Genomic DNA, 21,397 nt, shown 5'->3' on the forward strand with positions numbered 1-21,397 from the left:
AGTGGAGTTTTAAAATCTGATTGTTACTGTGAATCTCATCGGAGAAGGACAAAGAAAAGGTATGTTTCTGTTTGTAATTCTTCATTTCCTTTCAAAAAAACCCTCACAGTAATTTTTGTTCTGAGTCAAAGAAAAGGCAGAGAGATTTAGAACTTCTAAAGTTTCAGGACATTTTGGATTTGGATTTTTTTGTGGTTTGATTAGTTTCATTAGATTTTCTTTTTTTCCGTATTTTTGAGTGACTGTAACTATATAAATGCACAAAGAGATATATACGCATATGTATATATATATATGCATATATATACGCATGTGCCTGTGTGTATGTTTATTCTGTAGTGCTGATTATGAGGCTGGTCCAACAGGCAGAAAAAGGTGGATGGCAAAACTTAAGAACATTCAAATTTGAAAGATATAGTAATTTCTTACATGTGAGTCCCTCCTCAAGGGTTCATCCTTGCTTGAAGATCACATTGAGATTGAGTGACTTTTTGCGGAAGCTTTGTTACATGTTGTAGGGATTGGTAGCCTGCAACTTCATCCACTGAGCAGGTCACTGAGGAGGATTGGAGGACAGTTGTTATGCAGGAGTGTCAGCCTGAAAGACGCTTTAGTTTTTGCAGGCTAGTATGGTACAACCAGTTCATACCTTCTTCTTCATGTAAGAAAGGCAGAAAAGGATAGTCATTTTTTCTCAGAGCTTCTTCAGAGCTTATTGCTGGAGTTGCTGTTTCGCTAGAGTTAGTACATGAGTTTCTCTTCTTGACCTAGCCCATTCTGAGTGGGACCAGATGGATCAGCATGGAGTGACTAGATCAAAGGAATATTTAGATTGACAATTAATCTGTTGCTATGCAGCTGTTGTCCACCCCTGCATTGCTTTATTCAAGGGTCAACAGCCTGGAAGCCTCAGCTGGGTCCCTCTCCCACCCTTTGCCCCTCCACTGCTCTACTAGCAGCACTGAAATCCAGCCTTAGACAAAGACCACTGGAAAATGCAGCTCCTGACAGTGCAGGAATGTCCGCACCATATGAAACTGGGCCACTCCTGCCTTGTGTGGGAGTTCTGCAGGAGAAGTGTGTTGGAGGGGAATGTTTCCAGTGGAGTGAAAACCTGATTCATGGCTTTACAGAAGCAGGTGGGTCACATTATTGTGAGCTTTGGAATAGCTGTAACAGGCATGGGAAAGATAGGGCTTTAGAGCACTTCTCAGTATTTCCTCCCCCTTTGTGAGGATGGTGGCCTCAAAGACTAGTGAGGTTATTCCAGATATGGGGGCTCTCCCTCCTTGTTCCTCACCTTGTCTCGCAGGCTACCATTTGGGAGTTAGCTGTCTGAATATTTGCTCCACAGATGCATTTGTGTTTGCATGCCCTCCAGATTGAATGTCTGAGACCAAACAAGAAATGGGAAGGTAACATCCCCCACTGAGAGATCCTGTGCAACTGCTTGAATTGGTGTGGCTGTGCTGGTTGCTGTTCAGCCCTTAGGAGACACGACATTTATCCTGTCCTGTCCAGAGTGAAATGCATTCTCTTCACTTGGCCCTTTGCCTCAGTATGAAAGGCCATGCACTTGGACCCCTGGAACATGGATCACTGGGGCCCACGGTCACTGAAGTTCACTGAGGAGTCTTTTGCCTCCCACAGACTGAAATGACCTGAGTGTAGAAAGGAGTAAGACTTTCTTAGATTTCTGATCACACTGTACCAGTCAGAGATGGGTATCATCAACTGTTTTAAAATGGGCACTAAGTTTTCACCAGCAAGTGGCAGGTGTTATTGTTTAATTGTTATAATGCAGACAAAAGAAATCAGCATAGCTATTATAATATACACATTCAATTAAAATAAATATCATATTGTCTTTAGTGGCTGTAACCTGGAAGGATGGCTGAAATACGAAATTTCACTCAAGTGGTGCAAGACGTTTTCAAGGAAACATTTCTCACTTACATGAATGGCTGGAGGAAAAATATGACGGAAGCAGCAGACGAATTGCAAGCTAAGATTGATGCTGAAAACTTTGACTATGTTATCCTTTACTTGATGGTAATGATTGGGATGTTCTCCTTCATTATCGTGGCAATCTTGGTGAGCACTGTGAAATCAAAGAGGCGAGAGCACTCCAATGACCCCTATCATCAGTACATTGTTGAGGACTGGTGTGAGAAGTATAAAAGCCCGGTTCTGAATCGAGACGACTTAAAGTGTGTGGTCCATGAAAACTTTGGTGCAAGGGAAAAAAACAGTCCTGGATCACCCTGACTTTTTGGAAATATCAGCAATGATGTTTAAATTGTTTAATCGTTTTTCTTACAGCTTCTTGGGAGCTTGTTTGCTGGAGTTAACACATGAGGTTTTCTCCTTGACCTAGCCTATTCTGAGTGGGACCAGATGGATCAGCATGGAATGACTGGATCAGAGCAATATTTAGATTGACAATTAATCATTAATTTTCATGGACCACCACATAAAGCCACACATAGGGAATTTTCTGTAATTATAAATGCCTATAAAACTGTTTGTTAAATTAACAGACAGGTCAGAGTGCTGAGGAAATCAACATTATTGTTTCCTATGACAACTTTGACAAGGCTGCTTGGGGGAATATCCAAGAAAAATGCATAATTGTGCTTTGCTTTGATATTCTGTTCTTCAAAAAAAATAAAACCAAAAGAAAAAACAACCTGAATTTTTAGCATTTTTGAAATCCAGAAGTGGATCCAGATGTTCCCATCTCAGAATAGCTAGCATTCTGAAGCAGTCAGAAGTGTCAACTGAGATCCAAAATGTATGGCTTAAGCCCCTCTTAAAAAATAACATAAAACTGTACAAATAAATATCAAAATCCCCATCTATTGACTGAACAACATCTTATGGTATGAATCGTAAGAAGTAACCTATACCTACACACATTCAATTCAAACTGTCGTTTTAATGACATAATCTGGCTCCCATTTTGACTTCCGTATTCGTCAGCAGCAAAGATTGACTCATGGCCTTCTGAAGAGTCTTGTTTTATAGCAACAGAGATCCTGAACTAGCAGTCTCATTCAAGGGATGGGTGCTGGGTGTGCAGAGCAGCCTCCAAAGGTTCACCAGCTACCCGCAAATCCATAGTTGCCCAACTTGGCTCTTCTGCTGTTCCTCGGTTCTCCAGAGCTGTGTCTGTCTGGGATGAAAGATGGGTTATGGAGGCGATGGTTACATCTCCAGCAGCCAGAGCTCAGTGTAAAACACTGAGATCCTACCATGTGGCTTTCAGAGGTAAGATTTCTATAGCCAGCTATCAAGGCTGACCCAATGCTGTGATTCATAAGGATTTCCCATATTGGGTACCGGTTTCCACTGGCTGAGAAATGGGCTCCCAAGATGGTTCATATTCTCCTGTGCTGCCAAAGCACTGCAATGTTGGTTCACAGGGCACAATTAGAATCAGAACTGGTGGCACTTCTGGTATTAGAATACATTTCCCTTTGCAAAGCTCTGAGTTTAGCTCCTATTCATTTTGCCAGACGAAAACCATTTAAGCTAAAAGTTCCCATGCTGGGTGTCTGTTTTGTGGGCTTATTTGTTTTTAGAATGTTTTGGCTGAAACGTGTCTGATGCTGCATTTCCAACAACATTGTAAAGAAAAGAAATGGACCTCTTTTATTGGGAAGCTTTGCCTTGTTTTGGAGTCTGGTCTTGAGACCTAACATCTGAGTTACTGTCATCCTCCAAATGTGTGTTTTGCTGGCATAATTATAAGCCTTTGAATAATTTCCATCTATGAGTGTTAGTGAAGACTTGTTAGGTCCTAGAAGTTTTCTGGTCAGTCTGATTCCACCGTGCATGCTGTCTATACTTCCCCTGGGTGACCTGTGTTTGGGTATCAGCTCCACAGCTCTTGTTTTGGTTGTGCTCAGCATCCACTTTGCAGGAGTTTCCCTAACTCTTACTCTTGGGGCCCACAGGCTGGAAGAGTGCAGATGTTACGCTGCCAAATAGGTGGGAGGCTGCTGATGGCCAGCCAGGCGCAACGCTACTGCTGTGCTGCAGTCAGGTAGAGACAACAGCTTTCCACAGGGTGCAAGAGGGAGCGTGGCCACCCCCAGAGAACCTGCTCAGGTACCACTACCATTTTCAGCAACTGAAACACTGGCTGGTCCCCTGCTCCCCTCAGAAACAGGTGGCAGCTTCTGCGTCTGGCCGTGTCCCTGGCTGCTTGCAGACTGCTGTGGCACCGCATAGCAAAACTAAGAACAGGGACTGTTTTTGCCCTCAGTGCTACAAAACCTAACATGTACGTCCAAGTATTACCGTCTCCAGTAAGCGTGGATCATAGGCGGATGGTCCAATTAAAGTCACTGCAAACTTTATATTACAAACAATGACAACGACAACAACAACAAAACCATGAAGGCAAGTCTTTATCCCGCAGAAAGCTTCCGTTTCAGCAGCTCAAACACCGAAGAGCTGTTTCCTGAACAGATTACACAGCCTGAGTATTCAGCATTGCTTTGCCTGGTGGCAAATAGGGGGCTGATACGTTACTGTCGTGAAACACGTTACTCGTTCCAGCTGAAGCGAGCTGTCCACACGCCCGGGCAGGTGAAGGACAGTGTGAGTGACACGTGCAAGGTGCTACCTGCTACAGCACCGTGCAGATTTACCCCTAAAAACCAGCAGGAAACCGCTACCTGCCTGCCGAACACAGAAGGGAAGGGTGGTGGGCGACAGCTCAGCCCCGCGTTGCGCCCGGGGCAGGATGAGCCTCTGCCCCCAAAATACTGGGGCCTGGTGGTGGTGGTGGGGGGGGGTTCCTCCCCGCGGGGGCCCCTCTTCCCGCCTCCGGGCACTGCCGCCGGGTGGTGGTGGTGTTGGGGGGAGGAGGTACAGCGGGGGCACAGCACCGGGCACGGATTTCCACCGAAAAAGGGAGGTTTCCCCCCGGCCCCCTCCTCTCCTAGGAGGGGCTATGGGGAGGCTGGGAGCCACCACAGCCATGAGGGAGTCATCTGGAAGGGGTGGGCAGGGGGGGCGGAGGCCGCCATGGGGGACCCACAGCACGGGTGCACCCCAAACACCGCACTTTTAGCTTTTTATTTCTTTTTTTATTTTCCTTTTTCTCCTCTGCCCGCCGCGAGCCGTACAGGGGAGGCGAGCGCAGGCCCCACGCCCGGCCCCGCCGCCGCCGCTGCTGGGAGATGTAGTCTGCGGGCGGCGGGCGCAATGGCGGCCGCTGAGGCACGGTGAGAGCGCGGTTCGGCCGCCGGCAGCCGCCGGCAGCCGCCGCCGCGCCTCAGGGGCTGGCGGGGGCGGGGGCGGGCGGCAGCCCCGGCCGTGCCCAGAGCGGGACGCGCGGCGCGGGCAGCGGCGGGGCTGCCCCCCCACCTCCGCCGGCCTGCTTGGCCTGTGCTGCCGCCGGCCTGCCCCCCCATCTGCCTGCCCCCCGCCTTCCCCGCTGACTGATTGCCCCCCTCCCCCTCCTGCCCCCTGCCTTCCCCTCCTGCCTCTGCCCCCCAACCCTTGCCCCTTCCTGCCCGCCCCCTGCCGCCGTGCTGTGCTGCCCCCAACCTGCCCTGCCCTCCTGCCTTGTTGCCCACCCCCTGCCCACTGACCTCCCTGTGCTCCCTTTGCGCTGGCCCCATGCCCACTGCGGATGTTGGGAGCAGCAGTGTTAGTGAAGTGGCAGCAAAAGCTCCCTCAGAATAGATTACGCCGTTCCAGCCACATCTAAGGGGTGGGGGGTGATTTAAAAATTGGCTGGAGGCGTATGTGCTGGGTGCAGGCCGCTTGCCAGAGCCCTTGTGTTGCCTCCTGGAGCACTGCTGCACTGTAAGAGGCATAGCTGCTTGAAAGTGCGTGTTACTGCCTACGAATCTGTTGAGATTTTTCTGCTTTCCTAAACAAAACTAAAGCAAGTAGATAGAAGGGTTCCAAATTTATTATGTATTGAAAAAAATAACTTTGGTTTTCTCGGGTGTGTGTGCAAGTCACTGGCTGTGCTGGGCACAGGTGCTGCCAGGGCTAGGAAGCTGTCTAGGGGCCAGAGCTGGGAGTCAGGATGGAGACAGGGGAAGCCCGCCAGCCCAGTAAACCCACCTCGGGCAGGACGCTGGTAGCAGGCAAGGGCCTGCCACTTACAGTGACTCTGGCACATGGCTGAAATAGTGCCCTGGGACTTAAGGGGGAACAGCCTGACATGCTGCTGACATTTTTTCTGTTTGATTTTAATCCAGGTGCCATTCTTGACATATCCCATCTGCTGTGTGCTTACTTACCGGGGTTTGGAGCATGTGAAGTGCTGCCAGAGGAATTATTTGTGTTTTCATTTCCACTTCTTCAGGTATGAAGATGTTAAATGGCTTTATGTTTCTGATGTTCCTTTGGTTGGTGTTAATTTAGAAATTTCCTTATCAGTGACACAGGTATAAACGGAGTGATTTCATAGATTTTGTTGTGGAGTATTGTGTTGTCTATGGATACATATGAGCTGTAAATGTACACAAGTGTGAGAGCTTCTTACTTAATATAACTACTGTATCTTACAGCAGTGATTTGTGATGAATTCCTAGTGCAGCAGCTCTGGCACACTGTTGCTCCCACTGTATTTCTCTGCAGCCTTTGGGCTGTGCCATGTTGCTATGTGCTACTACATTACCATCTACCAATTGTTTCCTTTTTTTGAGGAGTGGTCATGTCCTAAGATGCTGAATCTAATGCATGATGCAGCAGGCCAATGCAGGATGATGGATCATCCAGCTACTATGTGAAACATATGTCTTGTTCCTTGAAATATGTACATTAAAAAAAGCAGCAAGAGGAGACGAGTGGAACAAACCCCCTTTTCTAGTTAAGTATATATTCAGCCATCATTACATTCTAAATACAGTCAAATACCTCAGTAGTTTGCTGCTTTCTGAGGCCTTGCAGCTGATGACTTTTATAGCTCTTCACAATGTGGATAAAATAGACATAGTCAGAAATCCTGGGCAGACAGAGGAATATCTCGAGCCCCATTTTTTTACTGAGTAAATTGAGTTACTAGCAGGCTGACTGAGAAGTCCGGCCAAGACAGTTCAAGTGGGTTTGTGAGTTTCTGGATACCTGTGTAGACATGTTCTGGTGCACATGGACCAGCTGATATTCTGGTACTACATAAACAAACAATGGTGTGAATGTCTGGGCTGTGATGTGGTTGCTGTGGTAGAGAAGAGCTGTAATTCAATGGCTGATAGACCTGGATTCAATTCCTTGCTCCACCACAGCCTTCCCACCTGACTGGGGCCTAACTCCTTAGCCTGACAGAGGTGGTCTGTGTTGCACAACACTGTTGTGCGGAGATCCTGGGACTGGTGTCAGCTGAAAGCTGGCTCTGTGCCTTGCTGCAGCGCTTCCTCAGAAGCTCTTCAGGCCAGCTGAAGATGTGAGGCTGGCCTGCCTGCACTGCACCCTGTAGGCCTCACTGCGATTGGAGCTTGTGGAGGATTAATAGTACAGCACTGAGGTGTGCGATGTACACCTCTGTTCCCTTTTCTATCTTTGGTAGTTTGACCCTGTTTCAAAGAGGAAGGCAGAAGGTAAATAAGCTAGTGACTGAAAGATGCAAACAAGTGAAAAAGACTGTAGATATGTGTGAGAAGGATTTTAGAAGAGAATTTTATCCCTGTTCTGTAGAGATGCATATGAGTACATGATAGACTGTTTTTGGAGAGTCTGTCACAAAGTCTCAGGCAGGGCTTCAAGCAGAATCTAGTGCTCCTATTTATTTTTCACGTGGCTCAACATGAGACCTCCTTGCTTAGGAATGAAGGTAATGCTGACCTTCCATGGAGCCAAGCCTCCATTTCCATTAGTGCTGTGTTTGTTAAGGAAACTTGCGTTTTCTTGGGAACAAACAATGCCTGACTGTACATGTGTTTTGAACTCCTATCTTTGCCTTATCAGTCTCTGAAAAGGCAAATATGAAACTCTAGCTGTTTATTGGCCGGCTTGCTTTTAAGATATCACAACCTTGAAAGTACAGTGTGTGAGCTTTTTACTTTTGAATTGATGATGTCAGTGCTAATAAATGTTGCTTTTCAAATGTGAAATGAATTCTGTCTTTTTCACTCCTTTTCCCTCTTTCTCTCTCTTCCACACGTCCCAACTCCATCCACTTTTTTCTGTCTAGAGGCTTCACCTGTGTTTTATAAGGTCTGGATCAAGATAGAGACTGGAAATTTTGCGAGGTGAAATAGGGAGACGGGTGTGATCATTGGAGGCTGGTAACATAGAATATAGAATTACAATGTGGAGAGAGTGTGGTGGCTTCACCGCTCAGTTCCAACAGGAGAACACATTATAAGAACAGACCTCCAGAAGTCTCAGCTCCCACAGGAAGCACTTCTGACAAGAATATGCTATTCAGAGGAAAGAGAGGATTTCTTTGTTTCCCATCATTTCTGACTGAAGTGCAGCTACTCCTAGTGGATACATAATATAGGGAGGGAGATCAGGCCTTATGTCCCAGCAGAGTAGAAGTATTACTGAAGCGCTGTGCTGAATGCTAGAATAATCAACTCAGAAATGAAAGCATTCCCAGGAGTGCACACTGTGAAATGCATTATATGCTGCTTCTCAGTGGTTGGACAATACCTTGCCACCAGACCCCACAGATGGGCTTTCGTAAGATTTGCTGAATCTAAAACTTTCTTCTGCACATAAAAATCACTAAAATCCTATTTTCAGCATCATCAGCCAGATGCTAGTGTGTGTTTGAATGACTGAATTCATGCTTTTTTACAACTGCAAAATTGACTGCAAATGAACCATAGAATTTACAGCAATTTACGAGAAGAGTGAGGACTGTATATGGTGAAGCCCCATTGCAATCAGCATTTTGAGGTGGGAACACCCTAGTTGGTGCAGCTGGTCTGACATTTTATCAACAGAAGAGAGCGGCGCAACTCAGGATCAGCTTAGTAAATTCCAAATACTGATGAACAGGTTGGCCATACCGCTTTTTAGGTGTAGTTCAATCTTGGTAACAGAGGCTGACCTTGCAGCTTCTGATTTACTGACTTGAGTCTCCTTTGATGGTAGGATATAATCCTGGAATACCCTGTGATGAGTCATATGGCATGAGATGGGCTGTGATTTCCAAGCTATGAAGTGCTCCTCACAGGACTTCTTTGGAAAGAGAAGATATCTATCATCTTTGTTGATAGATGTTCTGTACCCTCTGCCCTGGTCCCCAACTGCTCTGCTATGCAACAGCTTTGCTATGCTCCCTGAGCAGTGTGGCAGTCATGTCTATAAGCAGATTGCAGGTATGGATGGCCAACTCTTGTGCTGATGCTGGAGCAGGAGAAAAGCCCTGCTGCTGTGACTGGAATGCAGGGGTGGAGAAGCTGTGGTGCAGTAGTCATGCCAGGAGGCATGAGGCTTGGGCAAGGGATGTGAATCTTGCACACAATGACGTCTGCACACAAGGACGCGATAAGTCCTGGGAGGTATTTCAGCCTCTAATCCCTCTGTAGGCAATCTGTTGCTATTCATGATTGCACGTCACAGTTTACGCTTCCTGGTAAGTAGGTCTTCGTGAAAGCATGCATCCCAAGCTATGATAGGGAAAGAGTGAAGATAGGAAAAAGCAAGCTTACTGTTCCTAGGTGGGGACGTAACAGCGGGCTCTGGCTGGCAGGATCGTGCATGGCTGTAAGAACCTAGCACATATGTTGGACAGTCCAAAGATCGGACTAGCTCAGTGGCCAGAAGCAAAGTGTAGGAGCCTAGGGCGAGCATGTATGCGCTCTGAGTGAGTCTGTCCTGACAGACCCTCCCCTTTTCAGTCTAGGGTCTTCTGTGGGCATCCCTCCATAGGCATACCTCCAGGGCAGTCTCTGCAGGGTAAGGATTCTGCAGAGGGGAGAAGGGGTCATCCTTGTTGGAGAAATAAGAGCTTGTCAGTATGTGTGAAGAAGCTGACTGAGTGGTACAGGAGCTGCAAGAATACTTACTTGACTGCCTGGTTTCTGAGGAAAGGTCAGAAGCAGCTTTTGTGGTGTAGTGGTGATTTGTTCAGTCCAACTGCCAGTGAAGGTTTGGACTGAGCTGTAGGGCTTCCTCTTGCTCTCCAACAATGACTCTGTTGTTACACTTACAGGAAATACCTGGAGGGGGTCAAGCAGGGGAATGTACTTAATCTGAAATCCAGCAGCTGAAACAATGCGAGCACCAGTGGAGCAGCTGCGGAGATCAGAGGGCAGTGTTATGGCTGGGTGCTGTGGCCCCTGGTCATTTCTCAGCCACAGAGATCAGCTCTGGTGATAAGTACCTCATCACCCTATGAATCTGCTAACCAGCTGATTTGCTCCTGTGTTGTTTATTATGGCCTACATGGAGAAATTAATTTATTAGTTAATCAGAGGGAAGCTACTAGATATTAGGATCTCATTAGGCATTCAGGCTCTGAACAGAACAGATGGGCTTAAAAACCACAAGACAACTCTTCTGAATGTGTTCCTGTCAGCTAGACCTCAAACATCAGTAAGGCGGCTTGATGTGCACACGTGTCAAGCTTTCAAAAGCAGGCAGTGTTGTGTTTTCAGTTGGGCAGCTGCTGGGATCTACAGCGCATGGTAGAAGTGCAGCCTTCCCTCTGTGCAAGTGTGGCACCTGGCTTGGGCCTGTCAAAGCCCTGTCCTTCAGCAGCACCTCACACAGGCATTGCTCTTGTCAGTCAGCTCCAGAAAGACCTGCGTAGGTCATTCCTGAGTTGTGTGGGACTGACAGACAGCTGGGCTCTGTGCAGCAGATCAGCTTGTCAGAGGTGCAGTGTGCACATGCTGAATACAAACAGATTGGCTAATTCTTTTTAATTTTAATTTCTTCAAGATGTTTCTGCCCTGATCTGTGCCTTTAGAAGTGTGACGCTCGTCGGTATTGGGTGCTGTGGGACAATCATTCACACTACAGAGCCAAGATGGTGGCGTTTAACTGGAAGGTGAGGATGTTTTGCATTTATAAAACAGTGATTTTTCTGCAGTTCCTTTAAGATGTGGTTGGGTGAGTTCTTTGTTTAAAGATGTGTCCCTTGCCTACATCAATGTGATTTAATGACCTTGCTCTCTGGCCCTCAGGCTTGGGGTCCCCCTGTTGTCATTTTGTATCATACATACTCAGCCCCTTGTAAGCTGATGCCAGCGCCTGCTATTAGAGACTCACACTTTGGATGTGAATGCAGTGCTTGTGGGCAGGGTCTGCTCTGTTTCGTCCTGCTCTCCTCCAGGCTTTCCAGGCTTTTCTGAGGCTATTCTTCCCTCAACTTAATACTTCACAGTGGTTTCTCCATCCTGTTTGTTGGTATATTGGGACCATAAACATTCTGCAGGGCACATGCATAAAGTGTACTGATGTTTGAGCTGGTACCTTGTGTATTAATGGTTTTAGTAAGTTTGATTAAACCATTTATTGTGAAAACAGCGCTAACCACAAGCCTTGGCTCTACCTTTATGTGTTAAAGAGCTGTGGTTAAAGGAGAGTGCCACTTTTAATATGTAGAGAGATTCACAGAGAATGGTATGGTTTGCAAAATTAGTGTGGAGTGGCTTCATGTCAGGGGTAACATATGCAACTTACATAGATACAGTGTTATGAAAGACCTTCCTTGAGCATTCTGATACATATGCTTCAAGGGGACACCCCAATTGAGTATGAATACAGATAGGCTTTTTCTAAATCCAGTAGTTTCACAATGGCTAAACAACTTTGTGAGGTGCTGGGAGGTCAGCTAAGAGTACTGGGAGACTTGCTGAGAAGAAGCATCACTGTGAATCTAAGTGACCCTACTTGAGTAGGGGGGATTGGACCAGATGATCTCCAGACGTCCCTTCCAACCTCAACCATTCTGTGATTCTGTGAATCTACTGTGCATGGCTGAAAGACAGGACTGGTCCTGCAGGCTCTTAGGAAGAGCATGCTGAGATGTTCCAGGGTCTTTAATACCCTGGATGTTTCAGAGTCTTCTGGAATTGACACTTTTCATTTGGTGCCTGTCTTGCTGTTATCATATTTATATTCCAAGTTCACAGTGCTACCCATTTGCATGTTATTTTCCACTCCATTTGCATTTACAATAGCACACTTTTATAATGTTGAAACATTTAGTGCAATTTTATTAGTTCTAAGCATTAAAAACTCTTGAAACTGAATCACTGGATGTGAAAAAAGAGGCTAGGTTATTTTTGCTTCTCTTCTGGTTCAAAGACATTTATCTATACCTGGGCAAGTTGATTGCAAAACACTCATGGATTAAAATTTGTTGGAAGAAAAATGTATCTTCAGGGATTTTATCTGATGGCTGAGATACATGGATACATCACTCATGAGAACTGTTCAGAAGCATTGCTTACTTAGAAGTATTGCTTGACTTCCACCTTTTACAGTTATCCTGAGATAATCAACTATTTCGCTGTTTCAACTCCAGATCCTGCTGCTATTTCATTTGCTGTTTCATTCAAAGCAAACGAATGGGACAAAGACTCATTCAAAGAGATTTCATATACAGACTCAAATGAAATGAACATATTTTTGTCCTTTTTTCCCTAGCTGTTGATCTGCCTGGCTTAAAAATTTCCTACAGAAAAGAAGCATGAACAGAAGCATTATCACTGCTTTGAATAGTATTGTTGCTGTAGGAAGCTGCATAACATCCCTGTAGATTCTTTTTTAATTGCCCAAGTGTTCCAGTAACTGCTTAAATATATTGTTTTGTATTTCAGGCTTTGGAGAATTTCCCATTGCTGATGTACATTTTGGCAGCTAAAACATTGATTCTTTGCTTAGCATTTGCTGGAGTAAAAATGTACCAGAGCAAAAAAATTGAAGAAAAATTCAAGAGGGAACGTGAAGAGAAATTGAAAAAAGAAGCAGAGAAGAAGGATGATTGAAGATATAGAGTTTATTTGACAACCTGATGTTCAATAATGGCACTGTTATGTTTATCTCATTACATTTTAGCTCGGATATGTTTGGATTACGCAATTTAGAACTATCGCTGTTATTTGAGTTCTTGTAGAATTTGTGTCCTCTGATGCCTCAGTGTATATGCACATCCATATCATGCCCATTCTTTGTAAGAATACAGTTACAGTTAATGATGATTCATGATTTCAGAGATCTTAGCATGGTATTCTCTTTCTGCTATTTATCTCCCTGAATTTTTATGCCTGATTGGTTGTGTAGGATGTCTTGATACATTGAAGAGGTTGTTAAGTTAAGCAAAAAAGTACATGAAAGGCATGTCAGACAGGATGAAATAACAGGACTCCCTGACCTTAAATACCGTAATTAAAATGGAAGAGGATGAGCCATTCCATGCTAGTTCAATATATGACAAGTTTTAGGTAGTTTAGCTGGCAGGGCCAAATCTCATGCCATGGAGCTTCCCAGGATAAGACAAATGCTGCAGATTATGCTGTGTAACATACTGTATTCACAGTACAGTATATACTTGGAAATCTTTGGAAATCTTATGGAAATCTTTCTCCAGAAAAGAGCAAAATGAGCATTACCAAAGTTCAGAAAGGTTTGGATTTAAATTCCCAGTGTGCCAAATTGCTTCCCACTGTCTTCAAAATAAGCTTAAGCAATCATCACCTCATTGGATCAAGTCCATTAGCAAAATCAGTGTTTTCTAGCATTAAGATTATATACCCTGCATTGTTTGCCATGTGATTTTTGTATCATTTCATTTCTCTTCACTCTGCTCTGCAGAAAAATGGGAATTTCTATTCCTGCCTGCCTTTTGTAAGCTCAGTGGAGAGTTAAAGTAATGTTACTCTTTATTAAACTGGAAATCTTACTTTCCACTTTTGAATTCATTACCTTATATATGAAGACAATTTGAGTTTTTAAAATTTTGCTAGTTTTAATTTCAAATCTATTATTGTGTTATTTCATGCAGGAGGGATTGGAAACTGTGACTGGAAATGGGGCCTGGAAATAACCATTGTGAGGAAGTGGTTCATTCCCATAGAGAAAGCAACAGAAGCAAAGGTGTTTTTCAGTCTCCTGTTTATGTCATATCAAGGACTTGTCTGTGGGCTAACCTGTACCATCTTAAACTCTTATTTTAGATGAGTTTAGCTAGCCATTGGAAAAGCCTGTGTAGACACTTAGTTTATGCTGAATACATCATATAGGTGTAAGTTATACGGAATTCTGTTGCTGAACAAATGAGAGATTGGACACAAGGACGAGTTGCCTTGCAAGTGAGCAGGTCTGCTAGTTTTAAAAAGAAAACAGTACTGCAGTAGTGTGCAGCGGTAGGTCCCAGGGTGTCCTGCCTGGCAGCATCCTTAACCCAAAAGATTGCTGCACTGGGGTAAGGAGCTCGTCCCTCTGGGTCTGGCATGTGACGTTGGCCTTGTTGAATGAGTGATATTAAAGGATCTCTGATTTCCCAGAAAATGCACTAAAAATTCTCTTAGTCGCCCAGTATTGCCACCAGAGGCCCTGAATTCTGCCATCTCTAGAACTGTCAGCTGTATCTATACTGGGACTGCGAGAAGAGGTGGATTCTCCTACCCTTTAAATCTTCTTTGGTGTCAGCACTGCCGAGCCATGATTAGCTCCGACTGAAGCCTGCCACATAGGCAGGCAGATTTAGCCCATGTGCTGCCAGCATAGCATGCCTGCTGTTCTCACTGCTGTTTCCCCACCCTGCAGATTTTTGGACTCTTAGCAACTTGCTTGGATTCCTTTCCTGGGAGAACGAAGCCTTCCTGTAGATGAAGGATATGTCAAAGAAATGATGTCGTCAGGAGTAACATTCACTTAATTATAGAATCATAGAATCATAAAAGCATAGAATCAGTAAGGTTGGAAGGGACCTCTGGAGATCATCTAGTCCAACTTCCCTGCTCAGCAGGGTCACCTAGAGCATGTTAGACAGGGTTGCATCCAGCCGGGCCTTAACCTAAACTGTATCTCAACTTTTTATACATACAGCAAAATATCTAAGCTTCTATTTCTGCAATAAAATTTCCATTGTAAAAAAAAAAAAAAAAGAGAAAAGAAATGGCCTTGGTTTCTGCTTACTACAAATGCTACACTTAGAGCTGCAAGGGAGGCAATTTTTAAAGATATGCTGCAAAGGAGTGGGTGATTTTAAAGAGGTAAAAACCTCTGAGTCCCTCATGGGTGTATGTAAGGTTTATGGACAGACAGAAATGGGGAGGTCTCTGAGCCACACCTTCAGAAGAACTACTTCCCATGGGGGTGAGAGGGATGTAAATCTGAGACTCAAAAACCCTTTACTGAATGTAGGCAAAATCCAAGGTGTGAGCTTTTCCGGGCAGGTCTTCCTCAGAGCACTTTCAGCACTTACGACTTTGTAGAGTAATGCAAATCACAGTGTCAGTACAAAAGCTTTTGAGGAAGTTTAATGGTAGAAATTTTCTTGTGTTGTTTTGCTATGCCCAATTTCTGAAAGCTATGTATGGCTCTATTTACTCAGCTTATGAAGTAGAGATTTTTTTTTACTAATAGTAAAGTAGTCATCCCAGCTTGTTCCACCAAATCCTGTAGCATAAGCTAACACGGTCACTGTAGGCAAATCGCCAGAGAAGATTTTTAGCACAGAAATAAAGGCTTAGGTGTGTGTGCCAGTGCCAACCGTTAAAGCCGCCTTCATGTTTCCACAGTAAAGCACTTCTCAGATACTTCCAGCTTCTGGAAGTTACGGTGGAGCTGAATTCCCACAGGGAGAGTGGAGAGGAGGGAAGAGAGGAGGCAGAGGGCCCTGGGAGCAGGCTGGGAGCCAGGTGGGATGTGAGAGGCCCTCGTGGGGCAGCTGGCTCCTGCCCTCTCCCTGCAGCTGCGGCTCAGGTGCTTGGTGCAATTAGGCAAGTGCACATTCTTGCAGTGTCCATCTCAGAAGCATTAGCTGACGAAATTTGTGTGCAGCTGATGTCCAAAGAGCTCTTAGTGTGTCATAATTGTTTACCGTGAACTCCAGTCATTTTTGTAATTTCACTGTTTATGGTGAGCATAAAATGTAAATAGTGCAAAACCCACAGTCCTAGGATAGAGCAATGTGCTTGCCATGGCAGTCTCAGGATGGTCTGGCTAGAGAACTAGTGCTATCATGAAAAAGCAGTTTCCCCTCTGCTGTCTCAGCAGTTATCTGTGTATGCAAACATGGAACTGAATGGTAATTTAATTAAAGGCCTCTGCTGTGTTCAATTAGACTTCACTAACCACCTCCATTAAGCAGCCATTGAGGGAAACACACTGAGATGCTTACCTAAACCATATGGCCCAAACCTTGAAAGGACATTGTCAAGCCTATGTAGTGTCCATCAGTTTCAAAAGGAAGGAACATGTTGGCTCTGCAGTCCAGTGTTGTCTTTGCATATTGGTCCCAGTCTAGTTTTGTTAGAGTCCCATCCAAGAGTAAAATTTCTGGACCAATAGTAAGAATGTACTTTTTTTGTTTCCTAAACTGAAAGCAGAGGTGTTCTCCCTTCAATAGAGCTGCTCTGTATGCAGAGTCAGAGGTGGACAATCTCCTTTTAAAGCAAGTAATTTAACGTTAATGCAGTTTAGCATCACTTACCAACCAAAGCGATTAAGACCGACATTTAACCAAAAGGTTAGTGTTAGGGTTAGGGTTTAGGGTTAGGGTTAGGTAATCTGGGCACCCATATTGCCAAATATGTGAAAGAAAGGAATTAAAAACAAGAAGCCTCTTTCTTTTCCGTGGCTTGAACATGGGAGAAAACAGCTGTGAGGAGGCAGTCTCCTCTCCGTCACCCTCTCTTTCCCTCTACAGCCAGATCAGGAAACCTCTTTGTGTATTTATGACTCCAAATCTGGTTCAAGTTGGCTGCCTTTTTTCCTTAACTTTAGAGCAGTGCTACAGCATAAACCACACAGAACCTGTACTGGGTGTCGCAGCAGGGTAGTATCCTAGAGCTTCCAAAATAAAGAGATTGTACCTGTTCTGAAACCTGCACCAGTTTCTCTTCTCTGATATATTAGAATAAAGGTCTGATCTACGATACGAAAGGCAGTTGGGAAGGAGAACATGCCCATGTTTCCTTTCACTATGTGGGTTGCATCACCTAGCATCCTCTATGCTGAAGCTGTAGGCTTGAACAAGAAAATATACTGACACTGGGGGGAGACAGCAGCTCAGGTTTGTTTCAGTTTCTCATTCAGAAGCCAGCTGGGGACCTTGAAGCTTGGTTTCTTACACAAAGAAGTTTTACGATCAGTCCAGGCAAGCTTAAAAGAAGAATAAAGAATTCAGTTCAACTGAGTTTCTGTAGGTGGGAGGAGACAGCAAGAAGAGAGAGCATTTCTTTCCTCATTTCTCTTCTTGGGGATCAGCTATTCCAACTGTTTTTTCTTGATTTTCTCAGTAAAGACACTGTAAGTGCTCTGTCTGGGGCAGAGTCCTTCACAGCCCTCTCTGATCCCAACTCTTCTACTCAGCAGGGACAACTGGCTGGCTTTTCCATCAACCTGCTAGCTCTCAACATAATCTGAACAAAAGGAACACTTAGAGCAACTCTCCTATGCCTCACTTCCAGCTCTGTCATGGGAGTAGACATATCAGTAGACTGAGCCAACATAAATTGCTTGTGTCAGCCTTCCCCAGGCCCGGTTGTCCAACAGTCCACATCTGACATCAAAGTAATGGCATCAAAGGCTGTACCTCACAAGAGTGCCATAAATTGAAAGGACTGTCTCTTCACAGACTCTGATGAGTTGGTTTTATGGAAAAAAGAATGAATATGGCTGCTCTGTGTCAATTGCTAGAAGCATACTATGGGTGACTATTCCTTTCCTATTAGCTTTTTAATTTTTTTTTTAATTTTATCTTCATATTGGTCTCTATAATGCCTCATCTTGTATTGGTGTGACACTTTCCCCCTCTCATATATATATATATATATATGTATATGTATATGTATATATATAGTGTGTATATATAAAATATATATATATATTTGTATATATCTGCTATGAATCATATTCCTCTGGCCTTAATTCAGACTAAGTTCCTGGCTTAGTGTTTCTCATTGCTTTGAGAAGGCTTAGAGCTAGCCAACAAGAAAAGTTAGACGCTGAGAGTTAGATGGAGTTTCAGCCACACAAATGAGCCTGGGCCTTATGTGTATTTGTTTTCTAGAATAGTTTTCTCCTGCATTTTTTTTTTATGTAGAATATTGTCTCATTATCCCTCCTTCTTTCCTCTGTGCCTTTCTCCTCATACCTCCTTCACATGATCTCTACAGCAGGAGAAATTTCAAGGAATAAGTTCTCAGAGGCATAGGCTGCGCTTTGAAAGTTGTTGGTTGTCCTTCCATTACTTGGTCATCCTTCTCTCTAACTTGTTCACAGCATGGAGTGGGCCCTACTCTGCCTACGCAGTCACTGGAGCTCATTCCTTGTGTTCCACCATCTTATATCCCCAACTCAGGCTTCTCTAGGCTGTTGGCCCAAGTGCATTTGCTCTGTCTGCATCCTCAGTTGCAGCACAGTGTTAAAACAGAGAACCTGAAAATAGAGACAGAACTGCATTGAACAGATCATTACCCAGCTTCACGAACTGGAGGAAAATGAATGTCTTTTTTCATGAAGACAAGACTTAGAAATAGTTTTAGAAGTAATTAGTCAATGAGATGTCATGTAAATTCAGGTGATTTGCATTCCAGCTAGCTTAGAGCAGAGGGACATCTGTTATAGCTTGTTTCATCAACATACACATTTGCATCTGCCTCTTCTCTTTATGCAAAGCTGCTTTAATTATTTTATTCTAGTGATGCATCTCACTCACACAAAGAGCTGGGAGCAGGAACAAAGATAACTTGCTTTGACATCCTGCAGTGGTCAGGTATAGTGGGCCTCACTACAAGAGCTGTTGCTAGCAAAACTACTAAAATAATACCTATTTAAAATCCTACCAAGAAGATACTAGACTCATGTACGCTGTTTCAAATGCTGTTGAATTAGGCACATGTGATTTGGTAACATCCTCCTATTAGAATGTTTAGTCATATGTTAAAGAAATTGCTTGTCATCCTAAATTACCAGTTGAGTCAGATCTGTATGAGCCACAATATTTTTCTTCAGTACAAAAGGTTGCAAAGTTTTGTAGAAAACATGATTTGTAATTACTCTTATGCAGCAGCAAAGGAGGAGGGAGGAAGGAAGTAGAGGACTCATCTTGGAGGAGTTTGTAAAAAATACTAAAGTTCGATTGATTTCAAACTCACTTCTTTTTCTGCCAACAGGTTTCCACACACAAAAAACAGAATTTTCAGGTGAACTTGGTAGAAAAGGTTCACCAGCCCTCAGCCTCCAGGCAGAAGGCTAGGAAGAGTCAAGGTGCTTAGAGAGACCTCAGGCCTCCCCAAACCAAGAGTACTTTGCAGGAAAAGGATGTTTTCCCCTTGTTCTCTGGGAGATATAGTACCAAACACCTCCTCTTTCCTCATTCTTATTTCCGTGAAGACTTCACCCTCATTCTAGCGAAGAGTACAAAGTAGGAAAGACAATTAAGTTCCTGTAAGATAAACTACTTCCTTATGATTCCTTATTGCTAAAATTGATTGGAAAGCAGGTGATTCTGTATATAATCTCACTGACTTCACTGAGAATTACTGATGGCGTAAGGTAATGAATGAAAGTTTTGCAATTTGGCCCTAAACTCAAAATTGTGCAAGCAAGTGGTAGAAGAGACTGGTAAGGTTGAGTTGTGATGAGGAAACAGTCTGGGACTCTGTTCAGTTCAGATTCTGGTTTCACTCCATTTTATGTAAATCCAGAGCAGAGCAATGAAGCCACTGGGTTTGTGTTGATGCGATTAGGACTGCAGTTAGTGCACTGCTGGTTCTCTATAGCTTTATGCCTGTAGTACAGTGCAGTTTCATTGAGTGAAGGCAGACAGAGTCATTGTGAAAGTGGGCTGTGCATCATTTGTTTCTTCAGAAAACCAAGCTACTGTGCAATCATTGTCTACCCTTGTGATAAAGAGGCACTGGACCTATTTCTCTTCTCAAGATGGTTTCACACCACTTCATTGACATTTAGTGAAGCAATTGCTGCTTCAAAACAGTGTGAAATTTTATTCAGGGCCACAACAGCAAGACAAAAAAAGCATTCCTGCCCTTCTCCAACCCCTCTCCCTTTTTTAACGCCCATTCTTTCTGCCCTGCAATTGAAGCACTTAATTTTCTATTCCCTACTTCTTCTGTATTTGTAAAAAATGAGCAGTCATTTTTGGCTGATGCACACAAAGCTGAGAAGAGATGGTTATTTGTCTCTGTATATTCATTTCTCAACTTTAGAAAATTACATGCACCAATTCTTTTAAAGGTGAAGGAGACTTCCTTATTAGATACATCTTTGCCACGCCAAATCACAGTGCTCTTATAGATGTTTTCCACACACACTAGCAGAACAGCACAGGCTTTTCTCAGTATCTTGAGATGTTTTAGTAAACCTGTGAATCATCTCATAAATTTTTTTATATGTTTATGGTTTTGATTCTCTATCTTAGAAGTACACAATAAACATACCAAGCATTGAGCAACATCATAGAGAAACACTTTATAAAAACAAGAGAATGTACAATGAACTTGAAAAGTAATTCATTTTAAAATGATGTTAAGAAATACTGTTTTGCATCACTCATAAATAATCTTTTGAACTCAGTTCCATGAGAAATCATTACATCTCAGTGCCCAGTAGGACCCAAACAAGAATGCATCAATGTGATGGATAAAGAAAATCTCTAGTGATAGATGCCGTATTTTGTCCTCAGAGACTGAACTCTTCATGTTTTAGAGCCTGAACCAACCCTTGGAAAGGAACTTTCCTTTTAACAAAATTTCTTCTACCTTTCAATGTAATATCTATTGCTGACCATTGTTAGAAGCAAGATACTAGGCAAAATGGACTGTTAAGTTGTCATCAGATGTTAATGCCTGTATTATCAAGAAAGTCCATCAATTTGGATCAAAGACAGGATTGATCTGCAGAATTCAGTTTGTAGCCCAATTTTCTTCAAAATTCAGGCTATTTATGTCTGTGGCTAGGTCTCATGATTCTCACAACAGGGGAATTTATCCAGAAGGCAAGCTAACGCAATCCTGGGTGTGCTTTGAGCCCATTTTTGTAATATGGCAAATTAACTCTCCCTTTCAGTGCATGTGTAACACATACCAAGCTAGTCCTGCAATGTATCTAAAACTTAACATTCATATTTAAAATGATCTCTTTTATTAGAACTATTGACAGGTGTGTTTTGTGTTTGTATCCTTTGAAGGAAAGAGCTTGGCAAGGCTGGAACAGGCTACATGATTAAAAAACAGTCAAAGCACCTTTGAGGCCTGCCTGCAGGAAGACCCAT

The 21,397-nt window shown here is 43.7% G+C and overlaps 2 protein-coding genes across 4 annotated transcripts; both read left to right on the top strand.

Moving 5' to 3' along the window:
- Positions 1–1,890: 1,890 nt before the first annotated feature.
- Positions 1,891–2,268, top strand: KCNE2 (potassium voltage-gated channel subfamily E regulatory subunit 2). Its single transcript, XM_062573469.1, has one exon. The coding sequence runs from the start codon at positions 1,891–1,893 to the stop codon at positions 2,266–2,268; it is 378 nt and encodes a 125-aa protein (XP_062429453.1).
- A 2,295-nt stretch (positions 2,269–4,563) lies between these two features.
- SMIM11 (small integral membrane protein 11) lies at positions 4,564–13,834 on the top strand. 3 transcript variants are annotated; one of them, XM_062598748.1, is made up of 4 exons: positions 4,564–4,608; positions 6,228–6,334; positions 10,867–10,975; positions 12,753–13,834. In XM_062598748.1, exons 3-4 carry the CDS (start codon positions 10,955–10,957, stop codon positions 12,918–12,920), a joined length of 189 nt encoding a protein of 62 aa, XP_062454732.1. In that variant the 5' UTR covers positions 4,564–4,608; positions 6,228–6,334; positions 10,867–10,954; the 3' UTR covers positions 12,921–13,834. The 3 variants fall into 3 exon arrangements, with proteins under 3 accessions (XP_062454732.1, XP_062454715.1, XP_062454725.1); XM_062598731.1 differs by lacking the exon at positions 4,564–4,608 and adding an exon at positions 5,025–5,237; XM_062598741.1 differs by lacking the exon at positions 4,564–4,608 and adding an exon at positions 5,590–5,846.
- The last annotated feature ends 7,563 nt before the right edge of the window (positions 13,835–21,397 follow it).

Source organism: Rhea pennata, chromosome 1 (assembly GCF_028389875.1).
Source record: "Rhea pennata isolate bPtePen1 chromosome 1, bPtePen1.pri, whole genome shotgun sequence".
In the NCBI taxonomy this organism is placed as follows: Eukaryota; Metazoa; Chordata; class Aves; order Rheiformes; family Rheidae; genus Rhea; species Rhea pennata.